Here is a 22,161-nt window from a genome sequence, read left to right on the forward strand (position 1 = left end):
TTAATATTTAAAAGAAAAGATTTCTTTCAGTTTTCTGTTTATTTACTGGTTTTTCTGTCGACGGCGCTCAAGTGATGCTAAGCATGTTTCGGAGGAAGCGACTCTTGGCTCCTGGGACACTGAGGTACATAGAATTCCAGTCATTTTGGGCTAGGTGGAGTACGCGATAGCCTAGGATTTCTAGATGGCGCTGCTTCAGTTGCTCGTTCCCTCGCAGGTGAGTAGAGTTCTCGCAGAAGGCTTCTCGCCGATGGAGCAAAAGAGCAACTCTGGGGAGGAAACAGAGGCGATGATTAGCTTATCTGGGCTTATCACTGGTTTTTACAAAGCAGTCGTTGAACCAGAATTCGTTGTAAACGACGTATCGTTACGTGGCACTTGCAAACGAATGCTAGTCTTTTACAAAGTAAATGCAGATAGCACAGTTACTGATCCAACTGACGATTATTATTATTTATTAATGCAGCGGCAAATTGCCATATGCATATAAAAATCAGGTACATTAGAAGATTACAATTCAATAACAATTCTAGCTATACCTGATTAGAAAAAGAAACCTTAAATATCTAAATCGAAATAACAATTTGTACGTGGTAATTAAATTAAAAAAAAGAGAAAATAAAAAAAAAAAGAGAACAAAATTTTGGTTAAGTGAAACACTGCAAAAAGGCTAACGTTGCATACCAAAGAGATTTTAAATTAAATCGAACTGACGAAAAGCATGGAATACGAAGAATCATAGGAACATGGTTCAAATTGAGCTTGGGGTCAATTCAGAGATTTTTCTGAATTGTTTGGCTGATTAATAAACAAATGTGCGTAGCTATTCACAGGTTATGAGCTTTCTCCAAAAAAAAGCTCCTAATGGGTACTGATTATCGCAAATCAGTGTGGAGAGTTTGCAGTTTGGGGGGATTTCAAAATTCCTCAGAGGGGTCTGTCCGTCTGTCATTTCCGTAAAATTTATGGAATAATGAACAAAAATTTCGCAATTTTATATCATTATATTAATCAATTCCTTCATCATTCGACATTTTATGCTTGATACAGAATCACAACGAACAGACTAGGTTTTTTTACATGGACATTGCTTTTTTACACGTGGAAAAAATATTCAAAAATTGCGGCACCAAACCAATTTTTGCATCAATTTGATCTTTTTCCGTTCTCTGAGACAATATTCTGTAAAAAGAAAATGATATTTTAGTAAAATTGGCCAAATATAAATACCTTGAACAAAAAGCAAACCCGGTCAATTGCTATTTTCTTGACAGTTCCATATTAATATAGTCCATTAACATTCTCTATTTAAATTCATCGTTCGAAATTTCATCGACCACCATCGAAATCAGCTGATGCCAGGAAAAATCAAAACAAAGGAAATTTTACTCATAAAACTCTTGTGAAAACTTGAAATATATTAAAAATGAGTCTGTCTAGGCTTAGTGAAATTAAAGTTTACTATAAAATTCATGTGAAAAATAGGAACTACATTGTTTGAACAACTGAAAATATTTCCCGCCTTGGATATTTTACTTACACTAGATGGCGCTGTCCTCAGTGACTGATCTAATCGAAAGCAATGAAGGTGTCATATTGACTTCTCCATTGCTTCTTTCAAAATCGACGAAAAGAGCAAAAGCCTAGTCTGTTCGATGTGAATATGTAGTGTGAAAATCTTCATTTATCTGCATCGCAAACCTTTAATATATAAGGTCTCTGAAAGTTAAATATTGTATAACCCCTCACTTTGTCAACAATTATTCACATCGATGTTAGAGCAAGGAAAGAGCAAGTCTTGGATAGAGAGGAAGCTTCCGGAAGACGAATTGCTGCTCCTGAAAACTTTGTTCGTGTTCTTATAATCGGCTTCGAAATCGAAAACCATCACAAGAAACCCCAAAAGGGTTTCATATTCTTCAAGTTGGAAAAACATCCGAGATATGCGAGCTAGAAAAAAACTTCTGAATGGAAAAATTTCAACAAACTGGAGTCCAAGAAATCAATCACATCCTGAAAGAAAAGCTTTCATGACTTTTAATAGGGAAGGCAAAAACATAAATAAAGGAATTTTAGTATTCGTTTCACAATTTCAATATTCGAAAAAATTAATATCGAGTTTTTCACAGTTAATCGCAGTTTCGGTGGCCCCGGTGGCCCTTTATAGATTGCCACAAAATATTGTTTTAAGAATAAAATAAATGTCAGAAAAATAAAAATAAAAGCACTCATTTACATAATTTTTCAAGAAAATCGAGTGGAAAATATGATACGAGTCACTATTATAGATTTTCATAAATGTCAAATTAACTTAAATCAGTTTATCGGCCACCGCGAGAGGTGGTCGAGTATAAATCAGCGGATAATCAGTAATTTGCAGATTCCACTGATGTGTCTGAATACGAAAACAGCTTAGGAGCTTTTTGAAGACTTTTTTAATCAGCTAAATCAGTAACCAGCTGGGATATGTGTAATCAGTAATCAGCTGAATCTCTGAATTGACCCCTAAGCCTGAATCTGCTTATGGTAGGTGTGATTCTTTAATTGCCCATGCGGTGCGTTTTGAGAATTTGCTTTGTTTTCAAGCGGAATTTTTCACATTTTACTTTAAATTAACCCTTTAACTACAAGACACTTTTTATGAACCGAAAATCAACAATAAAAATTAAATTGAGAAACATAATCAATGATAAGTCTTACATCTAACCTTGGAAAGTCTAACAGAGTCTGATTCGGTGCATTTTGTGCTTCTATGAATGATAGGAACGAAAATAGCCCAAAAAATTAAGTAATTTTTCTGACAATACCAATGAATAATATTTTTCGCTTTAATGAAAAATATTACGTATTCGTATTGTAGTTTTTATTGCCAAAAGGGTTTTGCTAAAAAAAAATTGGAAGTAGGGTAGCGGCATTACTTATGGCCACATATTTGCTCACAGCTTCTTTTCTTTTTGACTATGTAAGATAAAATTTTAACTGTAATTTATCCCTTAAACCTCAGAAAAAGTATGATTTTTTCAAAAATGTAAAATTCATAACTTGTGGCCACTTTTACGAACTTATGGCCGCTCGTGGAATAACTTGTGGCCACAATGCAAAATGATGCAAAATAAACTTAGAAATAAAATATTTTAAATGCAAAAGAAGACAAAAAGATTTCAGGAAATTTCATAAATTTTTATTTTTTTTTCTTAAGTTTTTGTAGTTTTTATTCATGACTGTAGCATTGCACTAATTTCTTCTCATCCTTCTATTCACTGAGACCCGCAATCCGTTTTTCATAATGAAAAATGCATGTTTGACTGCATGAAAAATCCACCTCAAAATTCCCTCTGTCTCCTTTTGTAAGGACATTGCGAAAGCCTTCGTGGTCTGATATTTCTTCCGGATCCTTCCCGGAGATTTTATTAAGGAGAGTTGTGAGAGGAATGTGATACACCTGAAATACTTGTCGCGGCCATTACATTATCAATGCCTCTTAATGCCTGTGAGATGAATATTGAGGCTCTTTTTAGTTTTTTATATTTTTTTACTGGTATCATTGTCCTAAAAGAGTGAAAAAGAAAAGTTAGGTTATCTGTAACAAAATACAAATTCATGAGATAAATCTGCAACTCTCGAGGAATCTTGAAATCAGATTTTACACCACATTTATTTATAAACAATTTTATATTACAATTTCATTACTTACCTTAAATTTCATTAAATGTTTGCCAGAAAACACCGAACTATTGAATAAAAACAATACAATTGACAACTCTACAAATCAAAATAGTGGCACATATGGTGTGAGGGCGCCACAAGCCAAATACCGTGGCCACATGTCCGTAATCCTATCAATTTGGTCATAACTTATGGCCTCATTTTAATTTTATATTTGTTGTTTAAAAATTTATCAAAATTTAATAGTAAAAGAACATATAGTTATTAAGGAAAGAAGTTTTAAAAAATAGTACTAAATATTTGCGATTGAAGATACAATATTTAGTTGTTAAAATTTTTAAGAACGTTAGTAAATTTCTTAACGATTTGACGTATTTTTAAACGTAATCCGCATCAGTAAAATATTTTCCTTAAATTGTTTCTTATTGTACCGAAATATTAAAGTAAATCAATTTAAAATTTTCATTTAATGATAGCACATCAAATATTTGTAATTTTGTGGTTCTTTAAAATCATTTTGTGAGAAAAAATTGAAGATTTTTGCGAAGAGGCCACAAATGTAGACTGGCCATAAGTAATGCCACCACCATATAAAAAATAAATAAAATCAATTATGAATTTGAGAATTTAAAAATTCGCCATTTTTGAGCTTAAATATTTACTACATAGCAAATAGCTAGAGACTTGCAAAAAAATATTCTAGATTCCTTCAACCTTCTACTTTATAATTATGTACAGACATAAGAAAAAAATAACTTTGGGTAGTCAGGAAAAATTATTTTCTTTATGGGACACCGGTGTCCTAATCGTCCTTAAAGGGTTAAAACAAGGAATCAATATTTTTAAGGATTCGGATCATGCAGATTGGTCAGCCATAGAGGGTTAAATTTACAGGGGGGCTTAAAATAAATATTTTTCACTCACTTGGAAACATTCTCGACTGGGGCGTCGCTCTTGGGCGGTGGAATGAGTCGCTTGAGGTGGTCAAAGTGCATGACAAAGTCCACTCGATACCCATACGGGGTAATATGATTCACGCGAATAACGTCCCTCGAAGTGCTGAGTGAGTGAAGTATTTCATGCACATCCGCGTGAAATTTGCTCTGGGCCAGATTGAAGGCAGCCACGCGAGACTCAATAAAGTTCTGCTGGAACCAGGGCACATTGCGTTCTGGATAGTCCAGGCAGACGGCTCTGTTGAGCTGCATCACTTGATGGAATACTCGCTGAGGGTAGGTAGCTTTGGAGTAACACAGCCGGATTTCATGCTCCAGGCGCTGAATGAAGTCTGTGCAGAAGACACGATCCACCAGATCTGTCGGTAGGGCTCTGTAGAAGCATAGAGCGAGGCAGGATTGGACAATTGAGAGGCCACTCATGAAATTAAAGTCTCTCTGGATGATATTTGCGGCTTTTCTGAGGATGACTTCGTTGTCTATGGGGTAGCCGATGTTGTAGCAACAATAGAGGATTTTCTCTGCTGTATCTCCGATTATGTATTTCTCATTTTGCGCCAGGTAGTCTATCATTTTTCTGCAGGTTTTTGGGAGATGGAAATGGGAGGCGTTCAAATTGAAGGTTATGTCACGAATAAGGCGGGAATTGAGCTCAGAGGTATCTTCTTCGTACCGCCAGATGAGTCTGTCGAAGAGATCTGTTGTTCTTGGGGCTTTGCGGGCATTGTAGGCACGGATGAGAGAACTGAGATCGGATAGATGAATGTTTTTCTGCGCCAAGACTTTTTCAGCACAGGCATTGAAAACGGTCTCAATTCGGGCTAATTGACTGCCCAGTTCGTCAGAAATGTGACTCCTGTACCTCAGTTCCAGAGCTATCTGGATGCCACGACTGAGATTTAGACAGTCATTGGCAGAGAATTGTTCCTGCATTTGTTCTATGCGCTCCACAAGGAATTCCGGAAGTTTTTCCCGGGATTTCTCAGTATGGCCGTAGGCAATGACAAAGGGAGCGATTTTGGAGAATTTTGATGGGATGAACCGACTTACTCCATTTTCCAGTTCCTGCATGATCAAACTCACCAGGTATTTCTCAAAATTGTAGAATCTGTACGTTCCTCCGAGGTTATTGTTGAAATGCATGTATCTGTGACAGTGTCGGGCTAATCGGTAGTTTTCCTGCTCAGTCTCATCCAGAGAGATTTTCCGCAGGACATGCGACCAGTAGGCGTTGAACAGGCGAACATTTGACGTTTTCAGGAAGCGCAGGACTTTAAATAGCCCAGAAAATGATGTTGCAGTCAGGAAATCTCCTTTTTCAATGATTTTTTCTGCTTCCTGTGTCACTCTATTGCGAGTCTCTGGGACAGAATCCAGGACAAAGCATTCTAAGAGATCAGCCGATGGTGTTTTCTCCATCAGTTTCCGGGATTGGGCCACGAGATCGGGTATAAAATGAGCAGGTTCTAGTTGACTATGGAATACTCTGCAGAGTCCAACAAGTTCTCGAGTATCCATCTCAGGGATGCCCTCTTGGAGCAGAAGGACCAGCTTCCGTATCAAGAGGGTATTGTCATGTGACCAGTGAATGAAATTCAGGAAGTTCACCACGCGCAGGATACTCCTACTCGCTGAGGGGCAGAGGATACCCTTCTCATACAATTCATCCACTTTTTCCCGGTACAAATCCAGATGGCAGGGCGGTATGATATGAAAAAGGTTCCCCATGCAAATGGTCAGGAGACGAATATCCTCGCTGCTGGAGCAGTTCTTTAGCAAGTGAATCAAGGATGGGATAATTGTGGAGTAAATAGAAAATATACTGAAATTCCTCCGGGTATTGAAGTACACAGTGAACCGTGACAGGGCTGTTAGGGGGAAATCATTTGACTTTTGAGAAACTAAGGACAAGAACTGATCATGCAGCTTCTCAGTCAGTGATGACTGACTTTCACTGCCTAATTTAGAGAGGTACAGAAGACAACAAGAAGCTTCCTCACATGACAGACTCTCAACTTTTTCCTCCAGCTTTTCCAGGAGATACTGCAATTCCGGTAAGTCCTGGGAATACTTAAGAATCTTACCATCATTGTCAGCTTTCCTAGTTATTATGAGATCCTTCTGAATGTCCCAGAGAGTCAAAATAGACTGAACTAGGTGCTCTAACTTTACATCCTGATCCTTTTCTCTGAGATTTCTCAGTTCAGCGTAAACTTCCTCAATTGAAGAACATTCTTTAAGCTTCCTCATTGACTCGTCCCATTGAGTGGTGTTCACATAGAGAATGTCCCTGGTCTTAATCTCTAATTCACTGGGAGTAATTTCAGAGAGATCCTCTTCTTCACTGTCCTCCTCATCGGAAAAGTCTGAAGAGAATGTCCTAATGGATAGGTTGGAAGTTACCAGAGGCAGCCGGAATTCCTGTTTTAAGCACTTTGCACAAAAGACACGACTAGAATTTACAGTCATCCGAGGGATTTGTCTTGCCTGGATTGTCAGGCATCTTCTGAGCACTTTGTACATCCTTCTACACCGGGAAAACTTGGTAAAATCCCCCGGAAAGACTTCAAAACACGAGATTTGCAAGGAAGTATTACAACCGGCCACGTGGCGGCGCTAGTATCCACCATGTGGATTCCGTGGAATTCCGCCAAAATATTGTCCAGCAAAAGAAGGGTTATGTTTATGTCATAAAGAGTAATAACTTCTGCAAAGCGTCGAGAGCGTCTTGCATTTCTGAAATGATTTCCATTCAATTTTGTAAACTTTGAGCCGTAAAAACCTCTCCTCAAGTCTAGAAAGGGATCAATAATAGCAGGTAGGTTAGCATCCCAGTTGTTACTTCGACCTATCCTGATTCTTGGAAACGGGCTCTAGTAGGGGAGTAAGTACCTTTGACCACTTTAACCCTTTAACGACGAGACACTTTTTACGTAGGGGAAACTGGGGCACCACCAAACACGGGCTACCACCAAACAGTAATTTTTATTTCTAAACTACTTGGACTATCTCGACCATTCTTTCGGTGGACAAGCATCCCTATAGTGCCTATAAATTCCTATAGGTCTTATCCTCTGATATCCAATATCCGATTAAAATATCGCAGTGTTTGGTGGTGCCCCAGTTTCCCCTACTGAAAATCAACAATAAACATTAAACTAAGAAAAATAATCAATAATAAGTCTTACATCTACACAGTAAAAAATTGTGTGAGAAATAAAGTTGTGTATGGGAAAAGTTGTGTATTGTCACAAGCATTTTGGTTGTAAATTGTAAAATTACTCTCATATTTGTAGTACGATACTAACATAATGCTAGTAAAATTAAGTTTGTGTAATGAAATTTGTGTATGGGACAATTTGTGTGAGAACTGCCAAAATTTCATTGTTCACTATTGCAATTTTTCTAAGATTTTAGTCATTTTTTGCATTTCTAACTGTCTAATTGTCTTCTAGAATCATTCAATGGATTCTTAAAATATGCCTCAGTAGTAAAAAATGAGGATTAATTATGTAATAACAGAAAACAGAGGAAGCATCATGTAAATTAGAAAAATTGACGATGCAAATCTTGGCCATTTGCTTAACTCTTTCGTCTCTTTTGGGACTGTCGTACCCAAAGAAGCATATGAATATTCTATAAAAAAACAATGTTTTTTAATTATTCAGAACTGATAAAAATCCGATTCTTGTGGATGATTACAAACTATAAGGATGTCCAAATGTAAGATATTTTTTGTAGGACCTCAATTAATTCCTGAGCTTAGATATTTTTGATTAAAAATTGTGAAATTGGCTTGCAGCATATGCTGCGGTCCGGAAAGAGTTAAGAGAAGTAAGCAAGTTCGTGGCGCGGCCGGAAAATGTGAGACCATCAACGCAAAGGTTATGGGTTCAAGTCTCAGACCCTCTCTTCATGTTTTTTCTTTTTTTTTCTTTTTTTCTTTGTTTAATACAGAGACTTTTCACAGATAATACACATAAACCGAACAAAATTGCTCTATAATCAAAATTATAGACAGGAAGCCATTTTATAAAATTAACAATACACAACTTTGCCAATACACAACATTTCCAATACACATACTTCACAACCATAGCGCTCGTGCAAAAATTACCAATGATAGTGGTTGTAAATTTTTTTACTGTGTAGCCGTGGAAAGTCCAACAGAGTCTGATTCGGTGTATTTTGTGCTTCTATGAATGATAGGGACAAAAATAGCCCAAAAATTTAAGTAATTTTTCTGACAATACCAATGAATAATATTTTTTCCTTTAATGAAAAACTACGTATGAGTATTGTAGTTTTTATTGCCAAAAGGGTTTTGCTTAAAAAATATTAGAAGTATAAAAAATAAATAAAATCAATTATGAATTTGATAATTTAAAAATTCGCCATTTTTTTAGCTTAACTCTTTCGTCTCCTCTGGGACACCGGGTACTCATGGAAACAACAATTTTTTTTTAGACTATCTAGAATCGATAAAATTCCGATTCTTGTGGATGATTACAAACTATAAGGATGTCCAAATCTAGGATATTTTTTGCAGGATTCCAATTAACTCCTGAGCTAAGATATTTTTGGTCAAAAATCGTGAATTTTCGATTTTCTGCTTCCTTGCAGATATTGTGAATTTTTTGATATTTCTAGACCAGAATAAGGAAAAACCTCTCGGCGTCAATAAGTATGATAACTAACAATTACAGATTACAAAAAATCGAAAAACATTTTTTTTTCTTCAATTTTCAAAAAACTTCTTCAAACTGTATGGGTACTCTCATCCGCAAAAATCTAGAGGTAAAATGTAAATTTATCCCGCCAATGCCCGCCATTTGCGTTTTGACATTTGGCAGCGAGCGAGATTGCTTTCAGGGAAGCTTTTCCTATTATTCCTGATTTTGGTGAATTCTGATTGTCCAGAAAGTTGTTTTTTGGCTCTTGAGAAAGCTTAATGTGTCTGCAATAACATCATGTTGAGAGAAATGTGTGTTAAAGTGTTATTGTGTAAAATATTTTGAGGAATCTGTTGGCATGCAGGAGCTGGGTGACCTTTTTAGCACTTCCTGAACATCCCACAAGATACTGGTTAATAATTCTTCTTGTTTTAGTGATCAACATTGCAAAGGAGTCATTTGACATGCAAAAATAAATTCACAAAATTGATATTATTGGCTTTTGGAAAATTGAAGTTTGTCTCCTTTTCGTTCTTTTGGGGACGAGAGTTCCCATGAATTTTCCAATTTCCCAGAGGCGGAGAAAATTCTTTTTCTACAAAAGTATCATATTTGACCACTAAGACTTACAATAAAGTGAGTTTTAATGAAATTCGTTCGCTGGATATGTTGTTACATGAATTCATCTGCTGAATAAAAGTGGGACGCGAAAGAGTTAAGCACTTTGCACAAAAGACAGGACTAGAATTTACAGTCATCCGAGGGATTTGTCTTGCCTGGATTGTCAGGCATCTTCTGAGCACTTTGTACATCCTTCTACACTGGGAAAACTTGGTAAAATCCTTCGGAAAGACTTCAAAACACGAGATTTCCAAGGAAGTATTACAACCGGCCACGTGGCGGCGCTAGTATCCATTATGTGGATTCCGCCAAAATATTGTCCGAATAGAAAGGTTATGTTACGTCGAAGGTTTTCTTCAAGCGTCGTTCTTGAATTTTCTCTGAAATGATTTTCTACGATTTCTAATCAATTTTGTAAACTTTGAGCCGTAAAAACCTCCCTCACAGCCCAGAAAGGGATCAATAATAAGATACAGAGCTTTATTTCAAGGATATTTATCATAGTTTTGCCTCTACAGATGGAGAACACTGGTAGCTTTGTAGTATCCCCTGTCATCGTAGGTTCCCCTCTGAGAGAGGTGTACTTCGGTCAGAGGAACCTTCCCAAAAGCAAAATCCTTGAAGTCCTCAAATATTTTCGTGGCATTGAATGGCTGGGTCTTTTTGTGATTCCCTGCCTTTTCTGCTTCAAAGTCTGCAAATCTCGAGGAGATTACCGTCATGTGAAGCTTCACACTGCTTCGCTTTTGTTCCTTTCCCAGTCTCAGCTTTCCATAGACACACTCAAAGTGATCAGCAATCCTCTGGAGAGCTTCAGACTGGACTTTCGCGTAGAGTACTTTTGTTGCTTGAGGATCATCTGTCATTGAGTCTAATCCCTCAATCTGAACCTCAGCTTTGCCACCAAATTCCGCCAGGATGGCTTTTATGTTGTCCTCTTCGTCATGCAGAATATTCTTGGCCAGTTTGCGCTCCTGATCGTCCATCAGGACCATTGTAGTGAGTGTCAGATGGAGTTTCTCAGGGACCTGCATCATATCCTCAGTGAGACCCTCAATTGGAGGTCCTGAGAATAGGGCTTCCTTGAATCGCCCAAAAGCTGTCTTGATCTCCTCACTGTTGCAGGGAATGGATAAGAAGTGCGTAATGTCATTCCTTCTGCGAGATGATGCAACAATGTCTTCAATCTTCTTCCTGGCCGCAATCACGTCCCCCTCTTTCCGACCTGTCACCACAATTGGTGCCTTTGATCCTCTCTCTGGCACATTGATCAATGATTTAGTTTCCATCTCCAGGCGCTTCCTTACTGCCCCCTTCTGACCGATAATGGAGCCATGAAAGGCAGCTGGGACATGAAAAGTCGTCCGGAAGGTATCGGTTCCAGTACTTTCTATTTCGTAATCCATTGTCTCCTCGTCTTCACTTTCAAGATCTGGAAGGAAGACAATTATCAGTGGCAGAGCCTTCCGGAAGATAAATCTTCACTTACCAGCTTCAATATAACCTCCCTGTTTGCGACTTGGGGGATTTTCTTCGGAATACAGAGTGGAATTAACGCGATAGCAACGATTATCTACCCACAAAAGTTCCGGAGACAAGACATCCATGTTCTAGGTGTTCTAGGATAGCCAAATCACAGGATTCCTTGGAGGCTCCTCCAAAATCTTTTTGTTTACAATATCGTGACTTCCGGAAAATGTTTGAGAATCACTGGACCAAAGGAAAAATTAGCGTGTTTTCGGGGAAAAATTAATTTATTTTGGAGCTCTAGAGAAAATCACATGTAGCCAGGGGAGGGTTGAAGTGTGAAGTGAAAGTGTGGAATTGTTGATGCTTAGTTTTCCTCCTGCTCCGTTATCAGTGTCTTAATCTTCTGCAGCAGTTCCTTTTTCACCGTATCCGGGATCATTGAGCGAGCCTTTGGTGTGACTTGCTGCACTAGCTGGTCCACATTGACTTTCCCATCTTCTGCCTTTACAACTTCCCGACACATCAGTCTCAGTTGATCTGTCCAGCCGCATTCAATCAGCCGAAGACGCAGGAGATCTTTTAACCTGAAAATAAAATCCGGAAAGGGTTTCCGGAGGGTCTTTGTGAATTTTAGGGGTGATTCAGGGCGCATTTTGTGCTGGAATTACCTAGCGCGGTCTCCTGTGAGGATTGTGACTTGGTCTGTGGCTCTTGTGAGGGTCATTTTGGCTGGGATAATTCCACTAAAAACTACAATGTTTTGATTTCTATCTTCGGATTGGCGTCCGGGTGTCTACTACCCACTAACTACAAGTCTGCAGAAATGTCTGTCTAGTCCATGGAAAATCTTTCAAAGTTCCTAATTTTTAAGTTCCTATCCTCGCCGTCTGTAGCGCTACAATGCAATTTGGAGGAAGAATCAGATGGCGCGGAAGCAATCAATGTGCTCCCGTATCTTCAGTATCGTTTTGGTCGGTTAATAGTGAAGAGGAATTATCAGTTTTCTGTGTGAAAAGCGAAGAAAATTTCAGTGAAATGGAAAGTACTACTTGGATATGGATTTGGGGGAGTGTAGGTGTTGTTCTAGTGCTTGTACTCATCCTCTACTTGCTACAGTAAGTGCTACAATATGAAACTTTTCACTTAACATGTCGCTTTTCAAGCTTTTCAATCATTCATTAGCATTCCCGGCCACAATTATCAATCCAAACCACTTGGCCAATGTCCAAAAAAGTCTTATCTCTCACCCATAAACTCATAATTCATGTGATGAATATAAAATCTTGAGTATTTTTATCGAGAAAACGGTACTAAATGCAGCGATGCATGCAAATCTTAGCAGGCCTAAGAAAAATGTGCAAAAAAAGCGCGCGAAAAAAAGGTACCAAAAGTTGTTGACTTTGGGATTCAAGGTTCTTTAACTATTTTTTTTTGTGGCCTAAAACATCCAAAAATTGGAAGAATATAAACATCATTGAGATGAGTCATTTATTCTTAATGTATTTCTAACTAGATGCTTATAGAACGAGTTCTTAAGATTTATGCTATTTCATCATGATTATTCAGCATGTATTTCTGATTGATACTTATTAAATGATTAAAGATTCCATGAGTACGCATTTACAGACAAGAATATTTAAACATTATAATTATACCAAGGGATTCCTTGTAAAAAAAAAACATCCAAATTCAGAGATAAGCAAGTTTACAAAAAAATTAGGCCAAATAATAATCTTCATGGTGAGATTCACGAAAAATCAGCTGAAAGCAAACTCTTTCCATATTAAAAGACAGAATTTCAATGGTCCAAAAACCAAAACGAAGATATATTCACCAAAAATAACAGCATTTTTTGGTGGAAAACCCGTTTCGGCGGCTTATTTTTTTAATTCAGCAAGATAAGATACATTGAAGATTGGAGAAGAATTTCTTGTACGTGACCTTTGCATAGTGTAAACGAATTATTGAAACTGATTTGGATATTTTGGATCATTTCTCTCTCTCTCAATAATGCTTTCAAAAATGAAACTCAATTTAATCAGCAAAAAAAATAAGCATTAAAATTCATGTGATGCATCCTTTCACAATATTCTGCACATTTTAATTTTAATGAGTTGTTTTTCGGCAACTATATAAAATGCAAGTGAAACAGTTTTCTCGGTTTTCTCTAATTTTAAGCAATATTGGTAACTAATACACATACCTTGTCACATTATTAAATTGTAAATTATTTTGGATAAGTTTTATGATGTGTTACAGTTATCATTGTGGCATTATTACCTTGGATTGCAATCTTTACAACTTTGTCGTGTTTTTGTTTTTGTTGTCTTAGACCTCTTGGACTAACACTCAGAATTTCATATAAGTTCGAATGGGCTATTATAAAAAATGAAAAGTGATTAAAAAGACCATAAGGCCCATTATTTGGCCCTGGTCTCCGCGTGGCCGTGAAGCCCTGATTGACAATGGAAGAATGATCTTGAACTTATATATTTTGTTTTAGCCATATAACCAATATGATCATCTCATAAGTCTCATTAAATCTTTTACGATAAAAAAGATAATGTAATTTTAGATATCAGCGTAAATGTATGAAAAATAATTTTTAAAAATTTAGAGATTGTTACTTTCAATAATTTTTTTCCCATTCATCGAATTAACCAATTAACGCAGAAAAACATTGACGCGCAAATCAATTTTTAATATTTTTATATAGGGGAGACCGGGAAGGTTTGGGACACTTTTTCACGTTTTGACTTTGAGACATTCCAAAAAACCACGATAGTGTATTACAATTTTATGCGGTCTATAGGATACTTATGGGCATTGACTTTATAAAAAGTACTCGATAGAACTTGGAAAACAAATTAGTCTTCTTGGAGAAGATAAAACATTTAACTTGACGCTTTGTCTCAAACCTCCCCGATATGGGGTAGTATGGGACGCATTTTTTATCGCATAATTTTCATTATTGGAGCACGTTAATTAATTTTAAATACTAGATTAAAAATATTTCTGATAGAAATAAAAATATTTCATCTTTTATTTCATACTTAGAAATTTAATATCAATTTTATTTGTACAGTAGAGTCATTTATTGTTAATCAATTATTTACGAGGGGTAACTCATTTCGGGGAACTCGAGCCAATCTGGCTGGGGAACCCATACATTTTTTTGGGAACCCGAGCCAATCTGATTGATTATGAATTACCCCTTGATTATTTAAAGTATTTTCTTCTTATTTTCCATCTACCTATCTTTGCTTTTTTTATTCTAAATATTGCAATCATGATCATCAAATTCCTTAGGCGAGTAGATTATCTTAACACTTTTAGTTTTGAACTCATTGGCGGATTCCTGTTTGATTCTACGATAACTGCATGGTACCTGTTTTTTCCAGTACGGCCATTAATGTGTAAGGTTACCGTCTTAAATATTTATTGTTTTTCCTCAGTATTTGGGAGATATTTTAATTTTATAGATTGATGATTTTGGTATATATTTTTGTGGACGTTTTTGTTTTTTAAAGGATTTTCTACACAGGATACTGGTCAAAATAGGCCTAAAGGCCTAAGACCTTGGTAAGGGGGGACAGGTAAGGGGGGAAACAAAAAAAAAACCTATTTTTTCCTTATTTCGTTGAATTAGCTCTCGCCTTGTCTTTTCTGGAGAACTTGTAAAAGTTGTAGAGGATATTGTTCGAGAAATTCTCGAGAAAATAGTATTTAATGAGATTGGGCAAAGATCGAATATCCTTTAAGAAGAAATTATTGATTCACAAGACATTGATGGTTTAATTGTCCATGTATTTAGAGAAATCTGCTCCACTGGTAAACTTTGCACAAGAAGGAGATATCCAATAGAAACTGGACATTACTTTTCATTTTGACAATAAACAATTGCATGCCACCTACAATCTTGTAGGTCAACGTCCCATTCATCCCCTTTCAGGTGTCCCAAACATCCCCACGTGTAGTTTTGGTATTTAAAACCATAATGTAAAAAAACAAGAGCGTATAATCTCTGAAACTTTTATAAAAATATGTTCCCAGATTACACTGCTCCCTAATGAGATAAAAAAGTTTTGATTATATATCGCTGATATAAAATACAAAGAGGAAAACTGAGACGTCAAAATATACGATTTTTATCAATTTAAAAAAAAAATGTTCGTAGAATTAAAACAATAAAACTGAGGATATCCATTCTTTTAGTCAAGATGCATCTTAATATTGCCTACGATACAGTAATGATTAAATCCCATTTATTTCAAAAATTAATTGAAAAAATCGCCTTGTCCCACACTACCCCTGTCCCAAACCACCCCGGTCTCCCCTATGCCTTTTTGCGAGGCGCTGAAAATAGCCGAAAATATTGGCGCTATTGCATATTTTACTGCGTTTCCGTAACTTATTCAAAAGAAGTCTCCTGAGAGTATATGCAAAATTTATGTATGCATAAAGCCGCTTCGCGCGCTTCTTCTCGGTCTCGAAAATAATCATAATCCCAGGACCCCGTGTATCTCGTTTAGGAGAACTATATCAAATTTTAAGCAGCTTGCAATTTTGGCAAGAATTTCGGACACTTGCTTTGTTTCTCAAAATTCCATGACTTTTGAGTTTGTTTCATTCCTAAAAAGTTGTACAATGTAAAACAAATGTATATCAAATGTGTACGAACGAGAGTTCCAGAAAAAAAGAGAGAGTTTAAATTTAAAAGTTCCTTAAAAGAGTTCCGGAAGGGCAAGGAAAAATATTATTTAGTGTGACCGAAATATTAAAGGTGATACAGGAAGTTCCGGCTTAAGTGAAAACGGATTGAAAAAATTTGATATAATTTGCTTATTATTTGGAGTTCATTTATATAAAATAATTTTTCACATTCCCCTAAATGCATGTAAATTTTTTTATGTTGTAAATTTGAAATACATTTCGTCGGGTGTATCAGCAACAAATGCAATTATTCATTGTGAAGCTTATGAAACGTTAAAAAAATAAACATTTTTAATTTTTCAAAATAATATTAAACCCGAAAATAAATTCTGAAATATATCCTGGAATTAATCCAGTCGAACAATGTGCTTTCAAATATAAATTAATATTTTGAAATTAGTCCCTTTCGAACTTATTCCTAATTTTTTTTTAGAAAAGGAAAAATTTTATTTTTAAGAGGGCGCGAGGAGACACTATCAAACATGTGTTAATCCGTCAGGGGATCTGGATGAGTGCCTTGGCTGCCACAGGTTTCTCCAGAACCCTTAGCGTTCCTCCTAACGATCTATTCCTTATGACAACAATTCAACATTAACTATAACTCACAATGCTAATCCTCTCTACGATATCCCTCCCGAAGGGGTAACTCACAGCTAACACTATAGGAACGCTCTTCACTTAGGAGAAATTGGCGCCGCTCCGAGAGACATCTTCGATGTCAATTCAAATACCAATGAGGAGTTTAATCGTTGGGAAGAAGCTAGTGCTGCTAACACTTGCATCTTAACTCTCGCTGAATTTAAATTATTCACATTAAATCTTTACAATCTCCATTTACTTATATAGTGTAACTATCTAATGAAAGCATTTGCCACCTAGAATCCAAATCGGAAAACGGAATGAAAGAAAATATTATCAAAAGCGAGACAATGTTAAACTTTCCGTGCGTTATTTTGAGCTAAAATTTTGCATGACACATTGAAATGAATTAATAAAAATCTTCTAGTTTTTTTGTAATGTAATATGCGATAGATAAGAAAGGATAACCCTTTCTTATCTAACCCCCCTTAAGGGGGGATAACCCCCTTTGGACGAGAGGATAAAAAATGGAAGTCAGAATTTTTTTTCACTTATTCAAAAGTTATTTAACTTCAAAGCTATACCTTATTCCAAAAATAGCTTGCAATAGAGCAAAAAGCGCAAAATCGTCAAAGTGAAACAATTAACAGTTGAAGATTATACACATTACACAGCAATATGATCATCAATTTGATCATGTTTGTGCTTTCTAGATCATTTCGCTTAATAGTGCTTGTCTTCTTTCCGCCCAATGACTTCCCAGCGAGAGTTTAGTATGCACTCACGCAATCTGATCTTTTTGCTGGAAAACAGCAAGTATTTCCAGGGTGGACAGTTTCGCAAAGATGACATCCTCATGGAGAACAAAGTGGTTGTTATTACGGGTGCAAATACGGGAATTGGCAAGGAGACAGCATTGGATTTGGCTAAACGTGGTGCAAAAATTTACATGGCTTGCAGAGATAAGAATCGCGGTGAAGAAGCTCGAATGGAAGTGATTGAGAAATCAGGAAATCCTCATATCTACTTCCGACAATTGGATTTAGCATCCCTGACGTCAGTTAGATCCTTCGCTCAGGCCTTTAAGAACGAAGAATCTCGATTGGATGTCCTGCTCAATAATGCAGGTGTCATGATGATCCCAAAGTGTCACACAGAAGATGGTTTTGAGATGCAAATTGGGGTCAATCACATGGGACATTTTCTTTTGACAAATCTTCTGCTCGATCTCTTGAAAAAGTCTGCTCCTAGTCGTATTATTAATGTGTCTAGTCTGGCTCATATCAATGGACAGATCAACAAGGAAGATCTCAACAGTGAAAAGTCCTACAACAGAATTACTGCCTATTCTCAATCAAAACTTGCCAATATTCTCTTCACTCGAGAACTGGCCAAGAGACTCGAAGGAACAAGGGTCACAGTCAATGCTCTGCATCCAGGAGCTGTAAATACAGAGCTGCTGCGCCATATTCCTAAGTTCCTCACCTTCATTGGGCGTCCCTTCTTGAAGCTCTTCTTCAAGACGCCACGAAGTGGAGCTCAGACACAGATTCGTCTAGCAGTTGACCCTGTCCTGGAGGATGTTACCGGAAAGTATTTCAGGTAAGGAATTTGATCTTTCAGCAAGAAAATGAGAACTATTTTGGAATCTCGAATGATTTTCCTCGCCTCCAATTTTTTTAGTTTTATTAGTCTCAATGGCAATTACTTCGGTTCTAATAATCAGAATTTTAAAATTGAGAGTGCAAATGAAAGGTCTCGTGAATTGCTACAACTTTTCAGAACATCTCATAACTTCATATGATTAGTTCAAGTAGTGCTGCAAGAGAGATTTTTTTCTCAAAATTTAAAATTTTGTATTTCGGAAGCAGTATTTCTCTCGTTCAGCAATAACCTTCCCGATTTGAGAGCTCTCTCCGGTTGAGGTTTTTCCTTTACCGATCCGAAGGTATATCATAGAGAACATACTGAAAAACCCGTTGGAAGTTCGAACGTTTAAACCGACGGGTTACGCACAAAAGTGAAAAAGTTCATGAAAAGGACATCATCATCATCATTTTCAACCGCTTATCCCTATTGGGGTCGCAGGCCCATGACATCCAATTTAGCAGCCCACGCTTGTCGATCCTCCGCCACTTTAGGAAGATGTTCAGGTTCGATCCCAAGGCGTTCGAAGGCAAGATTCTAAATTTGATTCATCCACCTTGTCCTAGGTCTGCCTCGAGGTTGACACCTTCTCACAATGGCTTGCATAGCTTTTCTTGGTAATCTTTTTCTACCCATGCGCTGAACATGTCCATACCATCGAAGTTGTGATCTCTCAACCCGAAGAAGCAGTTCCTCGACTCTTAGTTCCTCACGAACGGCTACATTCCTCACTCGATCTCGACGAGTGATTTCCTTAACCGCCCGGAGATACCTCATCTCGGTAGCTTGTACTCGCGATCTTATACTTTCGGTCATTACCCAAATCTCATGACCATATGTGAGAATAGGAATAAACACAGCTTTGAAAACCGATAACTTAGCCGAATAGCTAAGCTCGGCCTTCCTCACCACGCTTCCGCCAAGCTCCCTCATTACTGCAGAAGCTTGATCGATTCGCGACGAGAGTTCGGTGTGAAACCTACCATTACTCGTGAATAACACCCCGAGATACTTGAATCATTACCATTACCTCCGACTTACCCACGTTCACGTTCACGTTCACCTTTCTACCTGTTTCGGCACAAACATTTACAAAACGGTCAAGTTTGTGCTGAAGCTCTTCTTTGGAAGATCCAAAAAGAACTAAATCATCTGCAAAGAGGAGATGGCTCACCCTGAAATCCCCAATATGAATCGCATTCCGCTACGGACTGCGTTCCATAATCTTGTCCATTATGAACAATTATGCGATAGGACACACCCCTTACGTAGTCCAATACCCTTCTGAAAACCTTCCGACTTGAATCCGTTTACACGAACAAAGCTACTACAGTCTCTGTACAATGACTAGATGGCTCCCGTCAAATCCTCATCCGGTCCGTACTCGTGCAACAAAGAAGTTGTTCTCTCAGTACTCGGTCATATGTTTTTTTTCCAAGTCTATGAAACAAGCATAGAGCGGAATTGCATACTCCCAAGTCTTTTCGAGAATCATCTTCAGGGTAAAAAGCTGATCCGTGGTGCTTCTACCAGGCCTGAAACTGCATTGTTCCTCACCCAGTCTGGATTCGACAATTTCTCGGCATCTTCTCGCATGGACTTTGGCATACATTTTGCCAAGCAAACTCAGAAGGGAAATTCCCAAGGGGGAGATATTAGTAGAAAAATAGTGTATACCACTTCCAGCACTTCCTAAATTTGTATGGACAACTTCAAATATTTCCACACTTACGGAAGTGTCATAGGTGATTTCCAGCACTTCGAAGCATTTCCGGCGATTGAATTTAAACGAAACGACTAAAATCCGCATAGATTAGATTACAGTGGGGGCGGTTCCTTGCGAAACCGCTACACCCGGGCCTCCTTTTGGGCCTATTATGCATCCCCGATTAAATTAATCCCTGTTAAGGGCAAGATGGTTCAAGCCAGCCCGTTTTTCGGATAAACTCCATTAAACAGGGCGGCTTTAATCTTGATAGGTCTTCATCAGACAGTACCGCTTTACCTAGTACCACTTGTCTGATGTTACATGCTGGAGCAGTCACACACATAGTGGGTGACCGTCTCCTCGATTTGACTTCATCCTCTGCACATTTTGTTATACAGTAGACTCCCTCTCAAATAGGCATTTGGGGCGAAATGTCATCCGGTTTATCGATAGATTTGGGCGTCAAAGCCTTTGTAAATTCCACAAAAAGCGCTCAATTATAAAGAATCACGATAAAATAGGAAGAACTGCAGCGAATTTGAGCAAATTAACTTTATAATTAAACATGAGAATTGCCAACAAAATTTTACGCCCGATTGAAAAAGAGCCGATTGAGCGAGAGTCTACTGTATTCAGAAGTCTATTTAGACAGTGACCGGTTAGAACATTAGCAATCTGCCGGGCTCTCCAGCGACAGCCTCCAACCAGGTACACTGTCCTTTTCTTATTCAGTTTGATGATGTTTTAATAAATCCTCCTGTATAGTAGATTTCCTCATTTGCAAGGAAAACCTTACAGCAGGTTCAGGACCAATGAAGACGATCCTTGCCCCCGCTTACCGCACTACACTATACACTTCCTGCATTTCTAAACACTTCGAAACGACTAAAATCTTCATAAAAATCGTTTCATTTTTGAGACTTCCACTTCCGAAGTACTTCCATCTCAGTGCACACCACTTCCGAGCTGATATCTCCCCCTTGGAAATTCCCCTAATTGGAGCAATCTTTCCTTTTTCCTCTCTTGAATATAGGTACAATACCCCAACTTACCAGTCCTTTCGTGCTCTCCCACTTTGCAAAGCCACTTTAATGACACGCGTGAGCCAACTGACCCCCGCTATACCCGAGTTTCAGCATTTCGGGACGTATTTCGTCAATTCCTGCAGCTTTCCATCCTTCAAATTACTTATCGCATACAGAACTTCACTCTCTGAAGGACTACTTTCTTCCCTGCATTTACTCACGGGGTACGTTACCATCAGTGCTTTATTGAGGATTGAAAAGGACATTTATTTTAATTAAATTGCAAGTCAAACGTTCTGCCATTCTGAAATTCCACAAAACTATACAAAAATTCACTTTTTTCAGCAAACGTTTGCACACTGTTGACATTGTTCACGATTAAAAGTGTCAAGAATACCGAAATTCGAAATGGGCAGAACAATCAGCGCTAAAGCGGCGAGTACGTAAACTTGTACTTTTGGGCTTCCGGTAGATTTTCGAATAGGTTTGGCTTGGCTTGGCTTTGTCGCTTCAAAAGGTTATTACTGAACGAAGCCAGTAACATTAGGTTTTATTAGCAAGGATATGACCTTTTTAGAACAAATAGAACCAGAACCAATCAGACCAAAGAACAGATATTAATCCTTGAGTTATATTTGGTTAGAGTTATCAAACTTCAAAACGCCATTAATTTCTAAAGAACGTCTGCGTGGATGTCAAGGGACCTCCCAGTATCTGGGCTTATTACTGGTTTTTAAAAGTTTTTCGTTCTAAATTTTGTATTTTACTTCATTTACAATTAAACTTAAAGTGTATTTAGTAGCGTGTCCGCCGCCGACTTACCCATTACCACTCTCAATGAGGAACATGGAAAAAGACTCGAATTATAAAGCGTATTTCATTTGGCTTGAATTTTAAAACTTTTGCTCCCGTTCTAGATCTTAGTCTAAAAATCAGGACTAATGTATTATAAATTACTTTTTTGTATCCTCTTTAGTGACTGTAAGGAGTTGAAGCCTCGTCCCCAGGCACGAAATGACGAGACAGCAGCCTGGCTGTGGGCAGAAAGTGTGAAGTGGACCAAACTGTCTCCAGAAGAGATTAATTAAAAACTATTTGAGATC

At 37.6% G+C, this 22,161-nt stretch overlaps 4 protein-coding genes across 4 annotated transcripts; 1 reads left to right on the plus strand and 3 right to left on the minus strand.

Annotated features, from left to right (window-relative positions):
- Positions 1–20: 20 nt before the first annotated feature.
- LOC129800392 (FAST kinase domain-containing protein 1, mitochondrial) lies at positions 21–7,236 on the minus strand. The gene is made up of 2 exons (XM_055844733.1): positions 4,591–7,236; positions 21–269 (listed from the first exon to the last, which is right to left on the minus strand). Exons 1-2 carry the CDS (start codon positions 7,143–7,145, stop codon positions 68–70), a joined length of 2,757 nt encoding a protein of 918 aa, XP_055700708.1. The 5' UTR covers positions 7,146–7,236; the 3' UTR covers positions 21–67.
- A 3,143-nt stretch (positions 7,237–10,379) lies between these two features.
- Positions 10,380–11,625, minus strand: LOC129800407 (activating signal cointegrator 1 complex subunit 1). The gene is made up of 2 exons (XM_055844755.1): positions 11,406–11,625; positions 10,380–11,348 (listed from the first exon to the last, which is right to left on the minus strand). Exons 1-2 carry the CDS (start codon positions 11,521–11,523, stop codon positions 10,429–10,431), a joined length of 1,038 nt encoding a protein of 345 aa, XP_055700730.1. The 5' UTR covers positions 11,524–11,625; the 3' UTR covers positions 10,380–10,428.
- A 26-nt stretch (positions 11,626–11,651) lies between these two features.
- On the minus strand, positions 11,652–12,112 carry LOC129800418 (enhancer of yellow 2 transcription factor). The gene is made up of 2 exons (XM_055844773.1): positions 12,055–12,112; positions 11,652–11,970 (listed from the first exon to the last, which is right to left on the minus strand). The coding sequence occupies exons 1-2, from the start codon at positions 12,108–12,110 to the stop codon at positions 11,751–11,753; spliced, it is 276 nt and encodes a 91-aa protein (XP_055700748.1). The 5' UTR covers positions 12,111–12,112; the 3' UTR covers positions 11,652–11,750.
- A 157-nt stretch (positions 12,113–12,269) lies between these two features.
- On the plus strand, positions 12,270–22,161 carry LOC129800404 (retinol dehydrogenase 12-like). Its single transcript, XM_055844753.1, has 3 exons — positions 12,270–12,501; positions 17,492–18,280; positions 22,035–22,161. Exons 1-3 carry the CDS (start codon positions 12,287–12,289, stop codon positions 22,144–22,146), a joined length of 1,116 nt encoding a protein of 371 aa, XP_055700728.1. The 5' UTR covers positions 12,270–12,286; the 3' UTR covers positions 22,147–22,161.

The sequence above is a fragment of the Phlebotomus papatasi genome, chromosome 2, assembly GCF_024763615.1.
Source record: "Phlebotomus papatasi isolate M1 chromosome 2, Ppap_2.1, whole genome shotgun sequence".
In the NCBI taxonomy this organism is placed as follows: Eukaryota; Metazoa; Arthropoda; class Insecta; order Diptera; family Psychodidae; genus Phlebotomus; species Phlebotomus papatasi.